The sequence below is a fragment of the Meriones unguiculatus genome, chromosome 1 (assembly GCF_030254825.1).
Source record: "Meriones unguiculatus strain TT.TT164.6M chromosome 1, Bangor_MerUng_6.1, whole genome shotgun sequence".
In the NCBI taxonomy this organism is placed as follows: domain Eukaryota; kingdom Metazoa; phylum Chordata; class Mammalia; order Rodentia; family Muridae; genus Meriones; species Meriones unguiculatus.
Window position 1 is genome coordinate 2,585,548 of NC_083349.1, and position 25,626 is coordinate 2,611,173.

Sequence of the window (25,626 nt, forward strand, 5' to 3'; positions counted from 1 at the left end):
TACTGTGGCTGGTCTGTGTCACATACTTTAATCCCACAAACAGTTATATGGGGCTGAGTTCAGTGACTTGGCTGTTGCATAGCTAATAGAATAAATGGAGTTGTTTTCTTCTGGTGGCAGTAGGTCCCTGGGTGTCTCAAGACTTTAGGGCTCCTTGTACCTCCTGCAGACTCGTGGAGTTTACTTGTTACTTACAGTCTGCTCACCGTGCTGCCCGGGAGCTATTCACAGATTGGGAGTATTTTTCTGCAACTACATGATAGCAGGGCTTGACCTGAGATTTGTGGTGCCCGCAAACTTGCACACACGTGTTCTCTCATGTTTATCTATCCTATATGAAAAATGTTTTTTTGTTTGTCTTGAAGAAGCCTGCCGTGAGTTTTGACTTTTAAGCAAGGCATAATGATGTGTTAAAATAGACTCCCAAATCATTCTAGACTGTTTAAGAACAGATACTAAGTGGGCTGTGGTGGCGCAGGCCTGTAATCCCAGTGCCTGGGAGACAGAGGCAGGTGGATCTCTTTTGAGTTCAAGGACAGCCAGGTCTACAAAGGGAGTTCTAGGACAGCCATGGCTACACAGAGAAACCCTGTCTCAGAAAAAAATGTTAGAAAGGAAGGAAGGATGGACAGACAGCAACTGATACTGTGGCATTAAAATCAGAACTTAAACTCAAGAGGAACAGTAGCATACCTACTGTTGGCCCCTTTGTTACTTATTCCATCAGAAGACACTGAGTAAACCATGGTAAGTCTGGTCTTCAGCAGTCAAGCCTAACAGGTACCATCACTCACGTGATAGCATCTTACTCCTGCTTCTCCCTTATTGCTTTGTGTTACTTTCATTCCAAAGTAGGTCAGGAGGCCTCAGTTAGCCTTTCTCAGTGACCTTATTCTCAGTGACCTTATATTGAGTAGCTAGCTATGTTGGTAGAACACTGTTCTAATTTTTCCACACAGGGCATTGCAGACAAGCTGCTCCTTTTAGACCTCTCAGATGGGACTAACCAAGGGACCATGGACCTTGACATCTTCAACCTCCCTAACGTAGAGATCAGCAAAGGTTTGATTATTCTATTTAAAGATGGTTATTACTTGCTGTAATACTTGACTCTTACCCCGTTTGTTTGTTTGTTTGTGGAAATGGGAATTAAGTCCTAGAATTTTTGAATTATGTTTTCACTTCCTTTGGTTGGAGGTGAGCACACGTGTGCCTTACCATGTGTGCACCTTCGAGAGTTGGTTCTCTCCTCACACCACATGGTCCTGGGGATCCAACTCAGGTTGGCAAATTGAGTGGCAGGAGCCTTGATCCCCTGAGCAGTCTCTCCAGCCCAGGTCCTAGGATTGTAAGGCTGAAAAGTATCATGAAGAGTCCCTTGTTTTACAAGTTGTGAAAAAACTGAAATAAATCAGTTGATTTATCCAAACAGTAAGCCAATTACAACTAATTATGTTAGCCGGAGTCAAATGAGCAAATAGCATTTATACTCACTCCCGTTGATCAAAGGTGTTCTTTTTCCGTGATTTACATCCCCATTTACATTCTCTGGTTGCTTCCTTTCTCGGGAGTGCTGGCTTAGAGTTAGGTAGACTGGGTTTGCATCTCACACAGCCCCTATACACTATGTACTGACATTTGCAGGTTAAATAGTCCCTCAGCATTGAAAGATCTGGTTCTCAGCTGTAACTGGAAAAGCACTGTCTGCCCTATGATGCACAAGAGTGTGAAGCCAAGACTGACAATATACTTGGTTCACTTTGATTGTACTGAAGCCTGCCTAGCATGAGTTTTCATGAGAACAAAAAGGGCTACTGTGCAATAAATAGGATTTGAAAAGTTGTTTTAGGCAGTTGGGGGCATATAGCACAGTGATAGAGCACTTACCTGTCATGTATGAGGCCCTGAATTCAGCCTCAACAAAAAGAAAAAGAAAGAGTTATTTTTGCTATTCATCCCTTTTGTGCGTGTGAGCCTCCTCCTGCTGTTTCCAGTCTACCCTTGAGCTCTTGGGCTCAGGCAGCCCCTGTTAGCCCACTGCTCTCCCAAGTAGTGGTGACAGTAGGCACCGCCCCTGAAGCCTTTTTAAAAAGTATCTTTTCACACTACATGTGACATCCTATTAGTACAGATATTTATCCAGATAAAGACTATATTTGAGGATGCAGGTTTAAAACTATTTTACCAAAAAAAAAAAAAAACTATTTTACCAGGAATACATGATTTTAAAAAACAAATCAACCCAGCCTGGAGAGATGGCTCAGTGGATAAGAGCGTGCTCTTCCAGAGGACCCAAGTTTGGTTTCCAGCACCCCCATTATGCAGTTCACAACTGCCTGTAACTCTAGCTCCAGGGGGTTCCAACAACATTTTCTGGCCTGCACAGGTACCCAGATATATAAAATTATATGCACATATACATATGTGTGTGTTTATTCGTTTGGTTTGTTTTGTCTGTTTTTTTTTTTTTTTTTTGAGACAAAAACAGGGTTCTCTGTGTAGCCCTGGCTGTCCTAGAACTAGCTCTGTAGACCAGGCTGGCCTTCAACTCACAGAGATCCACCTGTCTCTGCCTCCCGACTGCTAGGATTAAAGGGGTGTGCCACCACAGCCAGCTTAAAAATAAACTTTAAAAATCAAAATAATAGAGACTGGAGAGATGGCTCAGTAGTTAAGAGCACTGTCTGCTCTTCCAAAGGTCATGAGTTTAATTCCCAGCAACCACATAGCGGCTCACAACCATCTATACTGGGACCTGATGACCTCTTCTGGCATGCAGATATATGCGGCTATAGCACTTATATTTTACATGTATGTAAAATAAATAAATCTTAAAAAAATCAAAATAATAAGAATAGGTCATTGAACAAAATGCATTTCCTAGAACATTTCTGCCAGTCTCTAGATAAGACCAGCTCATACATGCCACAATGGTGTGGGCTTTGATGCTCTTTCCTTGGTTCTCCCATGTTCCTGACTGTTTTCCAAATAATGTTTAAAGCAGTCTCACAAGCTGGAATGCACTGATGTTGGTCAGGAGAGTTCACTTCCCTGTCTGTTCTGAAAGCAGTAAGTCACAGTTCAGTTAGCATTTAGATCCCCAAGGAGACAATTAGCTCATTTTCCTCATCTGAGAGCACACTGTAGTTGCTTTAATGGTCCTTTAATGGCTGGGTAGAGGTTCCTGGGAGAGCTGGATGTTTTCTTTTGCCTGTCGTTCCCAGTCCTGAAGTCCTTAAGGGAACGCTTTTCTCCAGATTTCTGTAGGAGAAACTCTTTAGTGAAAGTGAGTTCATTTAGGAAATCTTTTTTTTTTTTTCTTGTTTATTTCATTAGCCATTGGCAACTGGTGAAATAACTGAATAATTGAAAGAACAAAACCTTTGGAAGAAATGTGCAGAGCATGTTACTTATCACCAAGCAGGGACTCAGTTACCTGTGAGGATGAAGACATTTTTGTCATTCGAGGCAGAGAAAGCCAGAGGAGGAAAAGAGAGCAGGTGGATGTGTGAGAGAGGGGTGGTGTGTAAATTAAACTGCTCGCTGGTTTTGATGCTCTGTGCATGCGTCTCCGCGTCTCCAGGTCCCCGTTTCCATGTTTCTCAGGTGGGTTAATAGTATAGAACCTGAAGCCACACTGCTTGGGCCTGAGTCCCAGCCCCGCTGCTGGCTTGCCCTGTCGCTCCACTGCAGCGCCCAGTCAGCCCTCCTCCCCCCTCCCTCGTTTTGTCACACTTGCTTTCAAGGAACCCTGTGGCTCCCCAGCTCACAGGACAGAAGCCAGTGGTTGTCAGTTCACTTTGTCTACATCATATTACCTATTACCACTTTGAGAACTGTGAAACACATGGAAACGTTAGTCTTTGCGGGTCCCAGACCGGCCTCTAACTGGGAGCCATTCTGCTTCTACCTCTCAAGTACTGGATCACAGCTGTGTACCACCATGCCTGGCCCTGGAATACAGGATGTTACCCATCAGTGCTCTGAGTGACAGAATATGCCTATATTCTCTGGTCACAGGATAGAGAAACATTTTCACCATGTACTAGCATTAGTTTAGACTGTTTTGAACTCAGACTGTTTCTTTCTGTTCATTAGATTTGTCTGCCTCTGCTCATTCCAAGGTGGTGATCTTCACAGCCAACTCTCTGGGTGGTTCTGAATCCTACCTCCGTGCAGTACAGAGCAATGTGGACATGTTCAGAGCTCTTGTTCCAGCTCTGGGACATTACAGTCAACATGCTGTCTTGCTTGTTGCCTCTCAGCCAGGTAAAAAGCTTTATTTTAAATTCAAATGTTGGTCCAGATTACCAGTATTGTTGCCATTGCTAATTTTAAAAAGAAAAAAAAGCCAAAGCACTGTGGGTATACAAAGGGGTATTCAGTAAGGTTGCTCTTACAATGAACAGGGCACGCATGTATATGCTAGCAGCAGTTACTCTTTATAATTATTATTACACAGTTCACAACTCACACCTTTTCATGAAATGTGGTATTTTCCAGTTGTGAGCCATACCTCCTTTAGTGAGAAAATGGTTAAAACCCCCAAGAGAATCATGCAGCAACATTTACACGTAAGATACCTTACCTCGCTGGTGTTATAAAGATGTTAGGGAGCATACCGTTTCATATGCAGCAACAGTTTCTTACGCTTTCTTTTTGTGTGTGTGTGAATGTGTGCACACACGCACTGTGTGAAGGTCGGCTCTCCTTCACCACATGGGCTGTGCGTTGGCCTCAGACTGTCGGGCTTGGTGGCATCTGCCTTTACCCACTGTGCCATCTCACCCGTCGTCACTGTTTATATTTTGTACATTGTTAGGTGAGTTAGGTGAGTTAGGTGGTTTGGGCTCAACAGTGAGCATGTGTTTGAAAATGTCCCAGAGTTATGGGTTTCGTTTGTACTCGAAGAGACAGCGGTCTCTTTAAATCCTTTTTCATGTATGAGACAAGGAAGTTGTAGGCTTTTTTTTTTAAGGTGCTGTATTGCATAATAATATATGAGTCGGCATTTTCACTTAAGCCTAAAACATAAAAGAAACTTATCACTGAAATGGAATTATTGGGCTGGGGATATGGGTTGGCGGTAGAGTGCTTGCCCAGCATACATGAAGCCCTGCACGTGTACACACACTCAAAGAATTAATGTTCAGAACCCTGCACATGTTCACACACTCAAAGAATTAATGCTTCACTGAAATGAAATTATTTTCCTGCTTTCTATGCTCAGTTTTCACCTTTTTTTTTTTTTTTTTTTTTTTTTTGCTTAACTGTTCTGGGAACTTATTTATTTTCTACCTTAACAATTTATGCTCTGTGAGGAAGTTATATAAAATACTTTAACCTGGTTAGTGTGTCCTTCCTTCCTTCCTTCCTTCCTTCCTTCCTTCCTTCCTTCCTTCCTTCCCCTCTCTCTCTCTCTCTCTCTTCCTTTCCTTCCTTTCAGAAGACACCAGAACTGGAGTTACAGACAGTTGTGAGCCTCCATGTGGTTTCTGGGATTCGAACCCCTGTTCTCTAGAAGATGAGACACTGCTCTTACCCACTGAGCCATATCCCAGACCCCTAGTGTTCTCAATATAGTTCACAAACATACTATCAGCCATGTTGGTATACTTTTATAATGCCAGTACTCAGAAGCAGAGAGAGGAAGATTGGGGGTTCAAGGCCAGCTAGACTGTATACAAGATCCGGCCTCAGAGACTACAAAGCTTCAGTGCATTTAAGACCCCCAAAGGGTGTAGAAGTGCTGCCATACTTCTCTAGTGAAGTGATACTCTCTGTGTGAGCATGTGTTTGAAAATGTCCCAGAGTTATGGGTTTCGTTTGTACTCGAAGAGACAGCGGTCTCTTTAAATCCTTTTTCATGTATGAGACAAGGAAGTTGTAGGCTTTTTTTTTTTAAGGTGCTGTATTGCATAATAATATATGAGTCGGCATTTTCACTTAAGCCTAAAACATAAAAGAAACTTATCACTGAAATGGAATTATTGGGCTGAGCTAGGTGAGGCTAGACGCGTTTTGGGGGTGGGGGAGTAAGAGGCAGCAGGGGACGATAGAGTTTTTCTGTGTAGCCTTGACAGTCCTGGACTCACTTAGTAGACCAGGCTGGCCTTGAACTCAGAGTGATCTGCCTACCTTTGCCTCCTGACTGCTGTGGTTAAAGGCAGCTTTTTTTTTTTTTTTAATCCTTAAAATTTTTACTTTGTGTATAACATTTTAGTGGAAATCATGAGCTATGTGACATGGAAACTGAGCACATTTCCTGCAAATAGAGTGATTGGGACTGGATGCAATCTGGATTCACAGAGATTACAATACATTATTATGAATGTTTTGAAGACGCAGACTTCAGGCAAAGAAGTGTGGGTTGTTGGTGAACAGGGAGAAAACAAAGGTAAGTACAGCAGTTTAGTGATGTCATTGCTTGCATACTATGTGAACTGATAGAGGATTGTGGGCCTTAGTGAGTGCCCTTATGTGAGCAAGCCCAAGAGAGCCTTGCTGAGGGTCGCTCACCCCGTGTGTGTGTGTGTGTGTGTGTGTGTGTGTGTGTGTGTGTGTGCGTGTGCGCGCACGTGCACGTGCGTGTGTGTGTGTGTGTGTGTGTGTGTGTGTGTGTGTGTGTGCGCACGCTAGTGATTAAACCCAGGGCCTCCAGTGTGTTTGTTACATGTACTACCACTGAGCTACAACCCCTGCTCCTATCATACTCATATATTTGGTTTTTCTTGAGCCTAAAGCAAGACAATTAAATTTTGGATTGAATTTTAGAGTGTAGAATTAATTGAAAAGTTTTAATTTTTCACTTAAATGTTTAAATGCACCTGGAGCAGTTGGAAGTCCCCTAGCTCTCCACATCATTCTTTGCTTTTCCAAAGCTCAGCCTCACTCCTAAATGTATGCCTCTTGCTTGTTTCTTCCCTCCCCCATCACCACTGCCAAAGAATTTTCAGCCTGCTTCCTTTTTAACCAGCTGCTTGTTCCCTCCCTATCACAAAAGTATCGCTTCAGTTTTCTGTATGGAAACAAACAAAACCCGTTTCTTATTGCGAAAGAAGGCTTTCTGTATTTGAGAATGCCTTCCTTTACAGCTTCCGTATTTTGTGTAAAGCCAGGCTGGTCAAGTGATAGGACTGAAGCTTGCTCTCATTTGTCCACTTGCATTCATGTAACAAGAATGTGAGCGTCTACACTTTACTCTTTGCTATACCAGACATGTGTGTCATGTGAAAGGTGTGGAACACGACATACCACATTCATTCTAAAGCAGTGGTTCTCAACCTGAGCGTCGGGACCCCTTTGGAGTTACATTTCAGAGAACCTAAATTTCAGATGGTTTACATTAGGGCTCAGAACAGTAGCAACATTACAGTTATGAGGTAGCAATGAAATAATTTTATGGTTGGGGTCACCACAACACTTTATATCAGATACTTTAGTTGACAAGATATAGTTGACAAGATACTTTAGTTGACAGGATACTCAGATACTCAGATACTTTAGTTGACAAGATACTATAGTTGACAAGATACTTTAGTTGACAGGATACTCTTTGATTAAGCATTATTCTAGTACTTAGACATTTACACATGCATTCAACATGGATTGAATTCACTTGGAAATAAAGATTACTGTACTTGTAGTACCTCAAATGATAGTAACAGCCATAATTGAGCTGGACATTGGAAGAATGCATGGGTTTTGAGTTGATGGTAAAGTGAAAACATGCCAGGACTGGGAACTCCAAACCAGGCGGAGGTGGGTAGCTTGTGCCAAGAGGCAGTGAAAACATAGGGAGCAGGCATGGGACTTCTGACTCGAGGTCTCAGCTGAGAAATGCAGAGCATCTAGGAGAATGCAGACTGGGTTATTGAGATCCAGGGTTGGGATGTTTGATGTATGTGTGTCTGCGTGTACAGAGAGCCGCGTGAGCATCTGAAACCTAATGGGATGAGCACTCACGAGCACTCACGAGCACACTCTCAGTCAGGAGCGTCGGGGCACTGCTGACTCTTCCCAGCCATCATACTGCTCACTGTCTAGGAAGACACAGCTGGCTTCGTCTTGTCTTGCCATGCTGGGATCCAAACCAGGAGCCTGTGCTTGCTAGGCAAACTAACAGCCCTGGCCCTGGCTCGCACCTTTGTCCTGTCCTCCCCTCCTCAGCCAAGTGTGCACAGAGCTGGGGCTCCTTCCCTAAAGGCAGACATGAGTAAGAGGCTCCCTCTGCTGGCTGCATCTTAGATGTCAGCTGGTAAGAATGTTTGCACAAGTGAAAACAGTAATGTGATAGAATATTTTTTCTTCCTTTTTTTTTGTTTGTTTGTTTGTTTTTGTTTTTGTTTTTTGAGACAGGGTTTCTCTGTGTAGCCTTGGCTATCCTGAACTTGCTCTGTAGATCAGGCTAGCCTCCAACTCACAGTGATTCACTTGTTCTGCCTCCTTGAGTGCTGGGATTACAGACGCCACGCCCAGCTGATAGAATTGATTTTTTAATAATTATTTTTATGAAGTACTTTTCATACAGGTATCTCACTTACATTTTACAAATACTCTGGGTCGAAATAAATAGTTTTGTCTCCGTGTATGTCCGTGTGAGGGTGTCAGATCCCCTGCCTGGAACTGGAGTTACAGATGGTAGTGAGCTCCCATGCTCTGGGAACTGAATCCAGGTTCTCTGGAAGAGCAGCCAGTGCTCTTAACCATGGAGCCATCTCTCCAGCCCTAGTTTTTTCTTTTCTGTTTTGTTTTTTATTTGTTTGGTTTTGGTTTTGGTTTTTCTGAGACAAGGTTCTCTGTGTAGCCTTGGCTGTCCTGGAACTCACTCAATATAGACCAGGCTGGCCTCAAACTCAGATCTAGCTTCCTCTACCTTCTTAGTGCTGGGATTAAAGGCGTGCACCGCCACCCTCCAGCTGAGCCCTGATTTTCTAAATGTATAGAAGAGGAGGAAACAAGAGCCCAGTGAGGATGACTGAACTGCTGAGGGTAATATATCCTAAATTGACACTAAAATATCGCTCTTCCTTGCTGTCACTTAATGTCACTTAAAGTGTTTTATGCCACACCTGGCACAGGGTAAGCACTCAGCGACTGCTACTCCGAGATTTACAAGGTGATGAACAGATTTAGCAAAAGGAAGGAAGTAATGTTAGGTCTTGGAGACAGTTGTAAGAATGGAAGTGTCTAAATAAAATCCTCCTTCGAGTTCTTCAGAGACAATGGGAGCCACCGCCTAGGAAGGTGTCCCCAGACAAATGAGACCATTGGACTTCATTTCCTCAGCTTCAGCTGCCAGGTGGTCTGCCAGCTGTTCAGTGCTAGCCACGTGGTCACTTGTAGTAGTTCGTGCACTCTCACTGCTGCTGCCTGTTCCTGAACACCATTTCACCGTTTCCTGCTCACCTCCGGGACAGCACTCAAGGTTAGCTACGCCTGTGCGAGGATTATAGGCGTTAGCGCACCGTGTCACCCCCGAGTCTGCTATCTCATCATCACCATGCATCCTGACTGACTTGACTTTGTTACAGGCAGCTTTGAACACTCCAAACATTTTTCTCCTTTTAGTTACGAGTCAGAGCTTATATAGAGGACAGATAAAAAGATAGAGATGCCCGGGGCTAGAGAGAGGATGGGGTGAGGAGCACTTGTTGCTCTTGCAGAGCCTCCGTTTGCTCCTGAGAGCCGCATTGTTGCGGGGCCAGGGTGCAGAGTGCAGTGGTCAGGCACCTGCTCAGAATGAGCAGGGCCCTAGGTTCCCTCCCAGCATTATAAAAAATAAGCTTGAAACTTTCCTATGATTTTCAGCTTAATTGTTACAAGTCTTTTTCTCTTTGTTACCAAATATAATCTTGAATGGTGTGTGGGGCTTTAGCATTGTGCATTAGCTTCTGTGTCCTCAGCACCATGATAGAAAATAGACTGCAGAGGACACAAAAGAGGAGCCAGCAGTCGCTGCACCAGGGCAGCTTATGGTCAGTCAGCGTGAAGGAGGGCAGTGTCCTGACGGCCAAGTCCATTGCTGCTGTCACATCACTGAATGGTCAGGAGTTTTGTTTTTTTTAAATGCAGTTTAGAGTATGTGAATCATAGACATAAGATATTCTTCTACAACCAAATATATTTTTGCTTTGCTTACATGAAAACAGACTTATTTTTTAAGATGCCTTTATATAAATGAATACTAGAATGGTTTCAAGTGTTGCAGTTTCAGGCCAATATTAAAAACTGGCACAAATATCTAGTTTATGTGTTTCTGATGCATCATCGGCCTTGGCAAAGTTCATGCTTGGCACGTGCAAGAAGATTTCAAGTCCCTTCATGCTTTAAAAACTGCAGATTGTTGGCACTGAATTGGATTTTTAAATTGTCTTATAAACACTGTGGTCAAAAGCCGTTGCTTCTCTTACGATTGTAGAAATTCCATCCCAGAGTAGGTTACCAAGTTATTCCTCAAAGTAATCGTCAGTCAGTATGCGTCCCAGCAGAGCTGCTGGCAAGTGCTTCCAGCATTCCAAGGCTGCTACCTGCTGCAGCCTCCTGAGGGAGCAGCTCTTCCACGTGAGTGGACAGTGGCCATGTAGACCTGTTGCTGGTGGTGGAGAGCAGGTAAGGAAGCCACACGTAGACTTGGAGCACACTTGCGGGAGATCGAGGTTTAAAGTCTTTCTTGTCTCCACACATAAAACTAACTGCCATCAATGGGAAAGGATCTATTGTTAGAAGAGTGAAAAACTATAAGAAGACCAGGTCTCTTGAGCTTAAAAGGCCAGTTGTTGCATCTTTTTTTGCTTTTTGTTTTGTTGTTGGTGGTGGTGGCACCTTTTTTTTATTATTATTATTATTGGACCCTGTCTCACTGTGTAGCCCTAACTGTCCTGGAACTTGTTATATAGATCAGGCTGACATCCAATTCAAGGAACTCTGTTTTTCTGCCGCTGCCTCCTGATGGCTGTGATTGACGCTTAAGCCACCACTCCCAGCCATTTGTCACATTTTGTTAGTCTTAACAAAATCACTGGCAAAACATAACTAATTCTTTGTTTAATTTTAGTATGCTCATGGAGCGGCCGAGATGGAGTGACAAGTCGTAGCTCTCAGGCCCAGCTGTCTAGCAGGTAACAGTGCGAACTTGTGAACGTCCAGCTGAAACTCATGGGCTTCATAGCTGAGAGAGCACCTGTTTACAGAGCAGGTCCTTCCCAGCGTCTGTGAACAGGGCTGGCTAACAGGGAGCACGGAAGTGCCAGGAGCACAGCAGGTCCTTCCCGGCATGTGTGAACCGGGCTGGCTTACAGGGAGCGTGGAGGTGCCAGGAGCACAAGAGGTCCTTCCTGGCATGTGTAAACAGGGCTGGCTTACAGGGAGCGTGGAAGTGCCAGGAGCAGTGCTCTGCAGTCCTGGACTCCAAAGAGTGCTTTGCATCCAATCATCTGATATCAAATTAGTGTACGGAGAGGACTCATCTCCGCTATCTCAACTAAGCACACATGACTACATTTGGAAATCAGCCCAAGACCCAAGTTTTCCATATCATGTCAGGGGAGTGCAGTGCACAGAACCCGTATGTGGAGGCCCTCTGGGGTGTGCCACTACACTGGGTTTACACACACATTGTTTTCAGACATTTGTTATTTCACCATCACCAATCATACTCTCCTTAAGTCGGGAGTGGTAGTAAAGTGTAGATGTTTAAATCTTCACCTTAGGAGTTTAATTGCATTTAACAGTTGGAAAGAACAGGATGTGAGGGAATTTAATCTGAGTGAATGCTATTGCATTATTACATTATAGGTTCTCCTGTTTTATTGTTTTTTGCTATTTTGTTTCATTGTTGCTGTTTTGATGGTGCTGGAGAATAAAATCAGAGTCATGGATGTGCTAAACGTGTTTTCACACTGAATTATGTTCCCTATAGTTATTAAATGGAATAAATTTAAACAGTTTACATTTACATACCTTTTTTATTTTGGTTTTTTGAGAGAGGGTTTCTCTGTGTAGCCTTGGCTGCCCTGGACTCGCTTTGTAGACCAGGCTGGCCTTGAACTCACTGTCATCTACCTGCCTCTGCCTCCCGAGTGCTGGGATTAAAGGCGTGCCACCATGCCTGCCTTTACTTTTTTTTTTCCCCCAAAAAAAATGTGCCTATTTTTTTAGTATTTACTTATTTATACATATGAGCACTCTCTTTGTATACATTCCTACATGGCAGAAGAGGGCGCCAGATCTCATTATAGATGGTTGTGAGCCACCACGTGGTTGCTGGGAATTGAACTCAGGACCTCTGGAAGAGCAGACAGTGCTCTTAACCACTGAGCCATTGCTCCAGCCCTAGTGTGCCTATTATAAATTTTAAATACCACAGCTGTTTATAGAGTAAAAACTGAGATAATCCCATCGTCTGGAAGCAGCCAGTTTAACATCCACAGGCCCCACAGGCAGGTGCACTGATCATTTACAACAGTTACACTGTCTGTACCACCCTGCACCTTGGTTAATCATACAACCGAGTATCTTTCTGTATTGTACATGGAAGGCTTCCTTCCTTTTTAGGATTTATTTTTATTTTCTATGTATGAGACTTTTCTTGCATGTATGTATATGCATTACGTGTGTGTCTGACATGTGTTTAGGCTAGGCAAGAATGTCAGATACCCTGGAACTGGAATTACGAGTTTTTGTGAGCCGCCATATGGGTGCTGGGAACCAAACCTGAGCCTTCTGTGCCCTTCACTGCTGAGCTCACTCTCCTGGTAGACACTACTGTAAAAGTGTGTCCTGAAGCAACGTCAGCAAAGATGGCCTTATTTCATTCCTGTCTTAGACTCTCATCCTATCAAGCAGCAGGACTGCCCTGTCAGCACCAGCTTCTTTGGTGTAGGACGTGACGCTTAGGCATTTAGCTCATTCCTGGCTCTGAGTTTAATCCTTAGCACCATCCAAACCAAACAAAATAGAGGACCCTGTTCATGAGTATTACATAATAGATTACACCCCTCACACACTCTTTCTAAGTGCTACATGTTCGAAAACTCATGAGCCAAAGAGTTAAAAGCCCACACGGCACAATCACTCTAGGTGGAGGAAAACTATTGGTGATGGTGAAATAACAGGTGGTGTGGGCTCCTCCCTTTTTCTTATGTGATTTATTTTTTATTTGGGAGCATGCATGCATGTGGGTGAAGAGAGTATCAGCTCCCTAGAGATTATCAGCTGGAGTTAGTGACAGTCAGGAGCCTTCTGACATGGATGCTGGCAACTGAACTCAGTTTTCTAGAAAATCAGCCTGTGCTTTCAGCCTCTGAGCTATCACTTCAGCCCCAACCTTATTTTCATAGGAGCCATGTTGTATGGTATTTGACAGGGATTTATTTAACCAGTTCTCCATTTGATGAGTTTTGTTTTTTTGTTTGTTTGTTTGTTTGTTTGTTTTTTCAAATACAGCCAGCATGCCCATATGTATACCTTTGCACACTTGAGCTTGCTGCCGTAGGGCAAAGTGTGAGGAAGGGGGTTTCTAGATCCCTGCCTTACAGGGATGCTTCTTCATACAGCTTCCAGAACTAGTTAATCAGTCCTTTTATCCTTGTTAGCATTGGTGGGCCAAACTGGTGTTTAGTTTGGCTTTTTGTCAGTTGTTGTTGCTATTGTGAGACAGTTAGTCCTGGCTAGCCTGGACTCATCTTCCTTTGCCTCCTCAAGTACTAGGATTAAGGGCATATGCCACCACACCCAATTATGGTTTAACTAATATTTAGTTAAGTAATCACGGTGGTGAGTATCTTTTATGCTGTAAAGGTTTCTGCATTTTCTCTGTGAACTGTGCATCTCACATTTTAGGAAAGCCTGAAGTAATAATTATGTTATCTGCAAGCCTTCTTAAATTTTCTGAACTCTCTCTCTCTTGTAATCTAGAGCTGTGGAACTGTTGAGGGTAAAAGGTCAGAGATCTTGGTCTGTTGGACTGTCGGTGGCTGACCTGGTAGACACCATTATAAACAACAAAAAGAAAGTGCATTCTGTATCAACTTTAGCAAAGGTAACGACTTTCATTCATGTATTTTAGACTTTGATAGCTTTGCTATTAATCGTATAAAGGCAGCAGGACTGCTGTGTCAGCGCAGGGCTTTGGTGTGAGCCGAGGGAGTGTGTATCCTGAGTTGCTTCTGGGAAGTGTGGATGGTCAGCCTGTCCTTCCACATCCGTATAACTTAGGGGATTTGGCAAAGGTGTTCATGTAATCTGTGTGCTTTTCCTGGCTGTCCTCTATCACCTAAGCCAGCAAGTCACTCCAGCAGTTTTCTGCTTTTACCAGAACATGAACTACCCCCAAAACACAGCTAAAATGAGGTATAAATCCTGGGTCAGATGTTTTTGAACACCAGGAGGGAAATACAACATGGAAAGAAAATGTGAAATGACTTGTTGTGGTGGCTGTCCCCAGAGTCCATGCCATCTTCCCCCAAGGGCTGTCCATCTCTGATTCCCTCCAGCCTGCTGACCATGGCACAGACAGCTAGTTTACCTCCCTGCAAAGAGGGCATCTTTATCTTTGACCTGACTCCTTCCATCTCAGACATTTGCTGGAGCTCTATCCCGAGTTTAGAAAATTAGCAAACAAATTATGTTTAACTTGTATCACTTTGTACTAGAACTACAAGTCTTTTTATTATCTTTATATTCTTTTATTATTTTTAATTATGTATCTGACAAGGGTTGTGTGTGAGTGCAGGTGCCATGGAGGCTGAAAAGTGTGGGATCCCCTGAAGCTGACTCTACAGATGGTTATGAGCTGCCTGGCATGGATACCGGGAATGACTCAGGTCCTCTGGATGAGGACAACATACTTTTAACTGCTGAGCCATCCCTCCAGCTCTATCATTTTAATTTTTTTGTGGTAATTCAACTATAATCTCATCTTTTTCATTTCAGGGATATTATGGTCTAGACAATGAAGTATTTTTAAGTTTGCCTTGCATCCTGGGAACCGGTGGAGTATCTGAAGTCATTAAAACCACAGCAGAAGACACGATGATGGAGACACTCCAAACCAGTGCATCCTCAATCCACAGCCTCCAGCAGCAGCTGAAACTCTAATTTTCAAGTGCGCTCACCCGAAGGGCGGAGCTCATTTACTTTCGCCAACACACATTGTTTTGAGAACTTCCACAACTTACTATTTATCCTTAAAAAGCAGCCTTTGTGGTAGATGGTTTCTTAGTTAGCTTCATAATTTAATCCTTGAGGAGAGGACGGGAAAGTATTTGATTTTTTTGACATGCCTGTACTGCTGTTTAAACGTACAGCAGGGATGAAGATTCATTTGCATTGCATGTCATTTTAAATTGAATGTCCTAAACCTAAGGCACATCTAGCACTTTGGAGACGTTCTGAGAGAAATGCAATCCTTAAAGATTCCTGTTGGACATTTATTCTTAGCCTGGTAAGCTTAGGCAGAATGGGCACAAACTCTGTGGTAGGTGTTCATTCCGAGATGCTTGGCTTACACATTAATGCTGCTTTTGCGAGACCCAGTTGATGGTAATGGCCAGTTCACCAGCTTACAAACACCAGAAAGGACTTTAGTGTGCATTTTAAATTGATCTAATGGAATGTTTAATACAGGAAAAATAATGTGATTTAATTTCCAGTAAGATTTCCTGTTTAATACATGAAAAATAATATGTGATTTAATTTCCAGTGAGATTTCCTTTCTGAAAATTTCTAGAACCCCTTCCTGGGCTAGAAGATCTCCAACATATCTTAAAAGTGTATCAGTAGAAAAAGAGAGATGTGTTTTTCTGTGGCCATAAGTAATGAATAACGGCCAATTTTGAGACCGAATCATGAGGCTTTCCTAAGAGCCATGGTCTTAGGGAGAGAGGCCGGCCGGCTGGAGTGCTGCTTCGGAGAAAGTCATTCAGCCCTGGAGAAACAGTTCCAGCTGTGCCTGGGAGATTGGTCAGCAGCAGCACTTCCACGTGGGAGACCGCATGGTGACTGCTGTGACATGCAGAAGACAGTGGTGGCTAACACAACTCTTACACGGGAGCTCCTTACCTTCAGAATCCTCACATTAAGTGGCTGAGGTAGGGGCTGTTTATTTTCATTACAGAGGAGGAAGCTGAACGTTAGTGTCTAAGATCCCATGGGTTCCATGGGGCATTACTTATCTGTGCAGCCTTTACTTTTTATAGGTAGCAGCAGGGGCTCTAGGGAGGCTTAGAGGCCTAAAAGCCAAGTTGTCACAGACACTAAAGTTGAGGTTTGGGGTATTGTGAAAGAATTCCTTTCATTCTCACATGGGACCTTTTCTCTCTTTCTTTCCTTCTTATTTTATTTTATTTTTCTTTTGAGACAGGGTCTTTACCTAGTCCTGGCTATCTTGGGGCTCGCTATTGTAGACCAGGTTGGCCTCGAATTCACAGAGGTCCTCCTGCCTCTCCCTCTTTCTCCCAGTGGGATTAAGGTATGGGCCACCATGCCTGCCTATATTTTCAAAAATATTTCTTACAAAGATTGATTAGCTTGACCCCCAGAAATTCTGCAAATAGCAGAGGTAGTATGGGCTGGAGACAGTGTTCACTTAGTCCTTCAGCTGGTGCTGATGAGAAAGTTCTCACAGATGAAGCACTGTGAACACCAACAGATTAGAGCAAACCCAGCTGGTGCGTAAGGATTAGCACGGAACACAGTGACCAAATGTCATATAAGTGCAAGTGTGCTAAGCCCTGTGAAGTTCGGAGTCAGAGAGGTGGAGAGCCCGTGACAGGGACTCCAGTGTAGCCAGAGAGGAGCGCAGTGGTTTGTGAGGTACAAAGGAAATAATCTCATTCTCAGTGTGACACTCGGTGATGGTAACAACCGCAGAACCCCCGCTGAAGAAACTAGAAAATGATGTCTGAGAAAGAATCCCACCAGATTTAACTGCATAAAACCTTGGACATTCAGACTAGGGATGTAGCCCAGTGGCAAGATGATTGCCTGATGTATACAGAGCACTGAGTTTGGTCTCAGAACCACAAAAACTTAGGATACTTGAAATAAGCATTTGTAGACAATTTTGTTGTTGCTTTTACTGGTCTTTTGTATGAAACAGGAAAGTAAAGTTGAAACAACCATTTCTTATGTGTTTTAAACTAGTATTTTATAATAGGTGATGACTAATTAGGGATTCAATAATTCCTAAAATAGAACCTTTTTTCTCTTCATTTGTTTTTGAGACTAATCTTACACCATCATCTTGCCTAAGCCTCAAGAGTGCTGGCTTCCATGCCCAGCAACAGTTTTTGTTTGTCCGGTTTGTGGGGATCTAGTCCAAGATCTGATACAAGCTTGGCAAGACCTCCACCACTGTGGTTCATCCCCAACCTGGTTTCTGGGGTCTAATTCTAACACTCTTCAACAGTGAGCCAACTGCAGAATGTTAGAACAATGAGCTGCCAAGAACTGTGTCAGTTACAGAAAGAAATGTCAATACAACAGACATGTATTGAACACTCAGTGTTATCCCAACTATTTTGTGTGAGTTTGACTTCACCCTCAAAAGGTCCTAGTAGAGAAGTCATTTTCTGTATCACGCACTTCCTTGAGTTAGGCAGCAGTTGTAAGTTCTGTGTAAGTCAGGCGGTGTCAATCGCCAGCACCTCATTTTGATTTGCTAATTTAACAGTCACAGGGCTTCTGTGTGGTAACTTTGATTTTCTCTGACTCTTTTAATGTTTGGGTGATGCTGACTTGATTCATCTGTATATTGTGTCAGTCTCTAAACCAATGGAAAATATACAGCGTTTGCATACTTCTCATCGGAGGCACAAGGACAGGATCCAAATTAGTGTCCATTCCCCAGAAATACCTACCATATGACAAGTTCAGCCCTAACCAAGTCACAAACCTCGACCGACTGGACTGTTCTGAAATGCAGGCTTTTGTGAAAAAGTAAGAGATGTATTTCCTCATTTAAAAAGCACTATGTTAAGTAAAATGTTGGTTTTTCTTCTTGCTATGTGACAAGGAGGGGGAAACTTTCATTGTTCCAAAATCATGCAGTACCTCATGATTTTACTGGGGCCTAGATTAAAATGCTTTTTAATACTGTAAGGTCTATTTTTCATTATCCGGTTTACATGGTCTTCCTCAAATATCAAAAATAATAAACTTTGATTTTTAAAGGATCATGTGATATCTGATTAAGTGAAAGAAAATACATTCACATTAAAGAGGGTTTTTTCCTGGCATTTCAGAGCACCCACATCCATTCACTAAAGTGCTTAAGTGTAAAATGAAGAAAAATCAGTTGTTTCTAAATTTAAAAAATATATAATTTGGATAGAAACTTTTCAAACAATATAATGCTATCTACTCATTGCTGGCTTTCATCTTTAGATTCTCTTGCCTCTGCCTCCCAAGGACTTTAATTCTAGATTATAGATTGTCATACCTGGTTTTTAAAAAAGAAAAAAAAACTTGTAGCCGAGCATGGTGGTGCACCCCTGCAATCCCAGCACTCAGGGAGGCAGAGGTAGGTAGATCTCTGAGTTCAAGGCCAACCTGGTCTATAAAGTGAGTCCAGGACAGCCAAGGCTACACAGAGAAACCCTGTCTCAAAAAAAAAATAATTAATAAAATAAATAAAAAATAACCTTGTAAAGCATTGAATTAGTTCGCCTTCAATTCATAGAAACAGATGCTCTGGTTAAAGGAATTTCTAAGATAGCTGTGGTTGTAAGAACAGTTTAAAATGAAGGCTTTTGAGTATTTGTAAAGACATTGTAGGGAGAAGGCATTCAGTGTCCTCTTCCATCACTTACCCTATTTCCTGAAGCATGGTCTCTTCCTGAGCCTGGGGCTCATCTCTTGGTGAGGCCAGTAGCCAGCAAGCCCAAGGTCCTTCTTTACTCCTCTTGTAGCTGGTGTTAACCATGTCACAGGCGTGGGTGGGAATGCCCTGTGAGATTTGAACTCTGGGTTTCATGCTTGAACAAGTGCTTTTGAACAACTGGAAACAAGTGGGAATAGCAGGATAGGGTGAGCTTCGGGTTTGACTGTAGCTACAGTTTACTCAAGGTTGATGTTACCTATTGGGGTGGAGCACACTGACTCATGCCATGCACTTTCACTTAGGCCCCTTTGGTCCATGCCTTGCTTAGAAAGGACTTGATACCATCACACTGTATACTAAGGTTATCCTGGTGTATCATCTTTCACTACTGTCTATACTAGGTTTTATACTTTGGATGACTGTACTTATTACATATAATAATTAATGGTTACTATGTCACTAATGTTTTTAAAGATTATTTTTATGAGTGTTTTGCCCACATTGTATGTATGTGCACCACCTGTATGCCTGGTGTCCACGGAGATTTCTTGTGACCGGGAACCTAACCTTAACCCTCTGTAAGAACAACAAATGCTGTTAACTGCTGAGCCATCTCTTCAATCCCTAGAGCAAGCTTTTATTGGAAATAGAAATTCAACTGAGATCAAGTATCACCTCTTGTATTCTATGGGACAATTAAAATCTGAGAATAGGTCTGGTGATGAGCCAGCCTGCCTCCATTTTAGGCTTGAAAGCCAAGCCGTCTTATAGTAAAGACAAACTGGGTTTGATTGAGCTATGCCCCACCTGTAACCTTAAATACAAATGTTTCTGTACTGCCTATTCCAGGAAAAGGTAACTGTTGTGGGGTCCACTTAAATCCAACATAACTCAAACACCAGGTCAATGTAGATGACAGTATTTATTAGAAGCAAGCTGGTACTGACGGTCCAGGGCTGCAGAATAGACTCGGAGCTGAACCGCAACCTTGAAGGGATATTTGTACAGCATGTTGAAAGGATGAAACCATACAGCAAGGGGAAGTGGGCTGGGTTTGTAGCTTTGTCCAATCTTTTTGACGTAAGAGGCTGACCAAGGGAGGTTCTATCAATCAGAATAGAAGCTGATCCCTGGGCCTAGGATCATAAACTTAGTTTGATGCCAGCAAGACGGAGAAAGTTGCTCTTGAAATGGCTGGACTCAAGACAACTGTTTCCTTACAAGTCCCTGAGAGGCCTGGACTCAGACAACTGTTTACTTACAACAGAAACTGTTGGCTATTGGGAAGTCCCCAGGTCCCCTAGGGCCTGGGACCTTAAACTTAGTTTCTCCCTTTGATGGAGTCTGAAAACGAAATGGCAGTATGTTGTTATTAGTATTTACTATTAATTTATCTTTAGTTAAACAGCAGTTATTCCTAAACCAGCTGTATACCCAATTCACCACACAGAGACTAGGATTTATTTAATTATCCTAGAGCACAATGCTGGGCAATGATTACTCCCAAGCCTGCATAGCCTCCTCCCATTCAGAATTTCCAACATTATATTTGTTTTTAGTCATATCTTAGGTCTGGCTCATTTCTCTTCGTTGTTTCCAAGTCCTCTCCTCGGGAATGAATCTCTCTGCTCCTTGACTCTCCCACTCCCTTCCTTCTCCTCTCCGGACCAGGATGTCCCACCCTATTCTCTCCACTGCACAGAACTGGGTGGTTGTTTTATTGACAACACAGAGAACAAATGGTGGCATGTTTACACAAACTTGAGACAGGTGATGCTTAGAATAAACATTACAATGAAATGTCCAGATTGAAACCAGATAGTGGGGTAGAGAAATCAGCATTTGAATGAACAAGGGTAAATTGTTTATTCCACAGAACACAGCACCAACAGTAGTGCTTAGAATACATTTCAGTTGCTTGTTTCCAACTGTAACCGTGCCTTTGTTTCAAAAGGTTATTATGACCTTGTCATAACCACCTTATGTGCACTTTGTCATGACTACCTTAAGGCCACCTTGCAACCATGACCACTTTGTTATGTTCCAATTCTGTAAGCCTATTTGACTGCCAAACCCCCATTTGGAAACCCCTTCCCACCCGAGCAATAAAAACCATTTTCTTGCCTTTGCCCAGTGCTGACCTCCTGTACACAAATAGAAGAGCTTGTTTTGACCGTGATCATAATTAGGCTCAATCTTTCTCCTTGCATTTTTGGGATTGACACTGGAGAGACGGCTCCGAAGTCTGAAAGGAGAAAATTCTTTTTGGTCTGAAAATAAGGCTGACATCAAGGACCTTCAAGGCTGACTGCGGCCTGTCTTATCTTTATCCTTGCGAACTTAGCATAAAGGGCTTCAAACGTTTAAACTGACAGTAACAAAAGACAAATGCAGGCGATAAACAGAGGGGCCTCGGCCGTCGTCACCTAAAGCAACTCCTGAGGCCAGGCTGCCCCAGGCGCTAGTCACACGAGCGGCGCGGCCCCAGGACCCTGTGCGCGCAGCGCCTGGCAGGGGTCGCCAGCGGGCCGGCGGCCGAGGGTCTCAGCGGCCGGGAAAGGATCCCGACGCCGGTACCCACTGCACCTGCGGGAACGGTCCGAGCCGACGCCGGGCTCCGGCGCAGGGCAGCGTCTCCGGAAGTGACGCGCGGGAAGCGGAAGCGCTGAGCGCCGGCTTCCTGCTTGGCAGGGGCGGGGCGGCGGCGGCGATTGTCTGGCGGCCTGGGGCGGCCCCGTGGCGCTGACCCTCTGCCTGTGGGGACGGAGGCGCGCGCCATGGCGGTGTCCGAGAGCCAGCTGAAGAAGATGATGTCCAAGGTGAGCCCGCGCCCTCCTGGGCGGCCCCGCGGGCAGGGCTGCGTCCGCTTTGCTCTGCGGAGCGGCCCTTCCCGCCTTCGTCTCCGTAAACAAAAGCGGGGTCGTGTCTGGCGCGGCCACTGCTGTCCGCCAGGCGCTGCTTACGGCCCAGACAGCCCTGCTGTGCCCGGCCCTGCTCAGCTCGGTCCCCGCGCGCTTCTCCCGGGCCCCCGGCCCGGCCCACCTCTCCGGAGCTCGGGAACTGTTGGTGCAATTGGCTCGCTGGAGTAGAGCAGCCAGAAAACCTAGACTGCCATCCCCGCCTCACTTTGGAGAACTCTGCAGTTCCGTTCCATTGCATGCATTAACTATGATTAACGCAGTTGTTTGCTTGTTTACTTTGAGTTGAACTTAATTCGTATGCCTGCCTGGGGTTAGGGGTTCCCCCTCACTTTTAAAAAGGACTTTTTGGATATTTTGCATGTTAATTTATTAGTTTGATGAACACACTGGGCACCCAACTCCAGAATGCTTTATTTATTTATTTTTGGTAATTTACCAAATTTAATTGGAATAAAATCTATGTAATGTGGTTGAGCCCTAACTCCTTCGATAGAGATCGTAGGTTTAAGAGGTTTCTATTTACAAGGAAACTGGGCGTGGTGGCACAGCCTTTAAACCCAGCACTTTAGGCAGAGATGGACAGATCATGAGTTCCAAACCAGCCAGGGATACACAGTGAGACTCTGTATCCAAACAAACAAAAATGATGCTAAAAAAAAAGAATTCAAAACTTTGTAAAAGAGACCTTTCCAGTACAGTCTCTTGGCTATCTACCCATTACTTTTTAAGCTTCTTGATTTTTTTTTTTCCTGTAGTTATGGGTTATGACAGATGGGGCTAGGGGGAATCTTTGTGGCCCAAGCAAAGGTCTGTATAGTAACGTTTATCTTCATCATTTATTTTTCAAAGCATCAATTACGCTTTTAGAGGATTTAGCCCATTAACTTCATCCGATTGAGGAATCTCCACCCTTATCAAGATATTCTGGCTCATGGGGAGGGGTCTGGTTAGTGTTTTAATATTGCTACAGATCATCTCTCTCCTTTGAGCATTATCTTAGCTCCCATCCTCATCAGGTTTTTGTCAACACCATTTTTGGTTGTGATTTTATCAATTGAGTATATTTCTACTGTTAGTCCATCTTGCTTTATGCAAATAACTTTCTACTTTATTCATTATTAACAGCAACCTTCTGGTTTTTTTTTACATACAGTATTTACTTATAATAGAAGATGAGTCACTGCTAACTGGGTAGAAGAAAGTGGTCACACTAAAAGTTGCTGTTGAGTTTGAAATGATGGCACACACTGCACTGATTGGGAGGCAAAGGCAGGCAAATCTCTGAGTTTGAGGCCGGCTTGGTTTTCATAGTGAGACTGTCTCAAAGAAAAAGAGTGCTATTGTACAGTAAATTGTAGAGATACAACAGTGTGAGCAATTGACTAAAAATTGTACTTCTTAACATAGAAGCCAGTAAGTATCAAAATCATGCTAATAATGTTGCAAAGTTGATAATAGCTTTTGAGAAAAGTAAAGCAGGAAGAAATGGTGGTGGTGGTGACAATGGTGAGGTCCTAGTTTTCTATTGTGAGAAGTGCTATCCGAGCAGAAACCTGAGCAATATAAGGAAATGAGCTCTGGAATAATCTGGAGTAAGAACATTCTGGGAAGAAGGAAAGACAAGCACAAAGGTTTGAAGCAGTTCATCACCAAAAGGGTGGTAGCATGGCAGGCTGAGAGCAGGCAGGAATTAGTGGTATTTGGCATTGACTTTCAGTGATGTGGGAGATTTTGGAGGGCTTTTCAGGCGAGTGTAAGGATTGGCATTTGATTGGATTGTGATAGGAAATAATTTAGTTTTTTTTTTATTATGTATATGGAACAGATATGTGACACAAACCTTTAATAACAGATCTCTGTGAGTTTGAGGGCCAGCAAGATCTACACACAGAGGCCAAAGGTATTGGACCCTCTGGAGCTAGCATTGCAGCGTTTGTGAACCACCTAAGCAAGAGCAGCAGATGTGCCACACCATCTCCAGCTTCCCCCTCGCTTTTTTTATTTCTGTTTATTTATTTACTTATTTATTTTTGAGGTTCTTACTCTGTAGACCAGAGTGATCCACCTGCCTCTGGTGCTGAGACTAAAGGCATGATCCACAACAGTCAGCCCAATTGATGTGAATTGTAACAAGACTACTCTAGGTGCTGAACTGAGACTGCAGTAGAGCAGTAGAGACAACACTGCTGTTCCTGGCTTAGACTGTAGTTGTCGCTATTGAGGGAGAAGTCAGGGTCTAGAGATGTAGATATACAAGTACAGTTTTTAAAAAGGATTTCTTTTTAAGTACACTTGTGTGTGTGTGTGTGTGTGTGTGCATATACATGTGGCTGACCACAGAAGCCAGAAGAGGGCATTGCCTGGAGCTCCCAGTGTGGGTCTTGGGAACTGAGTTTGGTTCCTCTGCAGAGGAGGAAGCACCCTTAGGCACTAAGCCATCTCTTCTGCCCAGGATTCTGGGTATGTGTTGAAGTTAATGCTGAGCAAGATTTGCTGTGGCTTGAGAGGGAGATGTCAAGGAGAACCTCAAGGTTTGGAATCTGAATAGCAGCTAGAGTCAAGATGTGGGAAGAATGCAACTGGGAGGGTGATGAGGAGATTGTTCCTGGTCAGTTTAATGTGCAGTAGATACACAGCTGTCAAACTGGTAGCTAGATACAAAGCACTCCCTCTTCCCTTCCCCATAGTGGAGACATTCCAAGACAAAGCAGATGTATTGAACCATATAGATTGTGCTTTTTCCTATGCATGCATTTCTGTAAGGAAATTTAACTTACAAGTTAGTTTCAGTAAGAGGTTAATAATAATATAACAAGGTAGAGCAGTTATAAGTTTCTGGCTTTGAGTAAAATAGTTCCTTAAACACAAGCCCTGGGACAGTCAGTCACTAACAGGTGGGGTAGCCTATGTAGTGTACTTACGCTGGACAGAGAGACGACTCACTTCCTGGGCAGGGCAGTAGGACTGAGATTTCATCAAGACATCATGCTACATAGAAATCCAATTTACTGGATGGTACACACCTTTAATCCCAGCACTGGGAGGCAGAGGCAAGTGGATCTCTGTGAGTTCAAGGCTAGCCAGGTGAGTTCCAGGACAGCCAGGGCTACACAGAGAAACCCTGTTTTGAGAGGGAAAAAAGAAGTGCAGTTTAATGTAATGAATTGTTTATTTCTAGAATTTTCTGGTGTTTGTTTTGTTTTGCAATACAAATGTATTGGGGAAGGAGAAGGGCCATCGGTCCTTCTTGGCTGCTGCCTTCCTTATGGCTGCCATCTCATTGCCCAGCTCCTGCTTCCTCTTGTCCACACCCTCTTCCTGATGAACTTGAGCATGCTGATCCTTGGAGACCTTGAGTAACTCCATGGCGCACACCTCAAAGGGTGCAAATCCTCTCACTTCCGGTCCTGTCCTGCATGGCTTGGTGTGCATGCACAGGGCCGTGGCTGCTCTCTCTCAAATACTTCAGGAGTGAGGTTAAGCGTGGGTCACTGAAATTACAGAAAGAAGGGACGCATGTCTAGAGTTTATGGAAGAGGTTCAGATTGAAAGTGTTTTTAAAAAGATGTCCATGTGCATATAGGCGCACACATAGGCCAAGGCAAGCATTTGAAAGTCATTCTCTCCTGCCATGTGGGCTTCTAGGGACCACGCTTAGGGGGCAAGCTTAACTGCTCAGCATGCTCCTTTACCTCCTGAGCCATCTTTCCAGCCCTGTATGGGAAATCTTTAATGTGCGAGTTTAAATACTTAAAAATACAAGAGAGAATACTAAAGAAGTGAGATTAGATGAAAAAGATAAAGGAGTGAGTCCTGTGGCTCAGTAATAATTGATTAGAAGGGAAAGAACAAAGGATAAGAAGGAAGTCAAGCTCTGATACT

The 25,626-nt window shown here is 43.5% G+C and overlaps 2 protein-coding genes across 5 annotated transcripts in view; both read left to right on the plus strand.

Annotated features, from left to right (window-relative positions):
* Uevld (UEV and lactate/malate dehyrogenase domains) overlaps positions 1 to 20,951 on the plus strand; it is a 32,753-nt gene extending 11,802 nt beyond the window's left edge. For 2 of the 3 annotated variants that reach the window (XM_060378688.1, XM_021655200.2), the window contains 6 exons: positions 960 to 1,062; positions 4,099 to 4,269; positions 6,224 to 6,397; positions 11,057 to 11,120; positions 13,918 to 14,041; positions 14,935 to 20,951. In XM_060378688.1, the coding sequence (XP_060234671.1) occupies positions 960 to 1,062; positions 4,099 to 4,269; positions 6,224 to 6,397; positions 11,057 to 11,120; positions 13,918 to 14,041; positions 14,935 to 15,099 (801 nt within the window). In that variant the 3' untranslated portion in view covers positions 15,100 to 20,951. Of the gene's footprint in view, positions 1 to 959; positions 1,063 to 4,098; positions 4,270 to 6,223; positions 6,398 to 11,056; positions 11,121 to 13,917; positions 14,042 to 14,934 lie in introns of those variants that run through there. The other variant, XR_009590335.1, reaches the window with a different exon arrangement.
* Positions 20,952 to 21,485: 534 nt separating this feature from the next.
* The window catches only part of Tsg101 (tumor susceptibility 101), a 32,161-nt gene continuing 28,020 nt past the window's right edge, over positions 21,486 to 25,626 (plus strand). For both annotated transcript variants that reach the window (XM_021655198.2, XM_060378692.1), the window contains exon 1: positions 21,486 to 21,642. In XM_021655198.2, the coding sequence (XP_021510873.1) occupies positions 21,601 to 21,642 (42 nt within the window). In that variant the 5' untranslated portion in view covers positions 21,486 to 21,600. The remainder of the gene's footprint in view (positions 21,643 to 25,626) is intronic.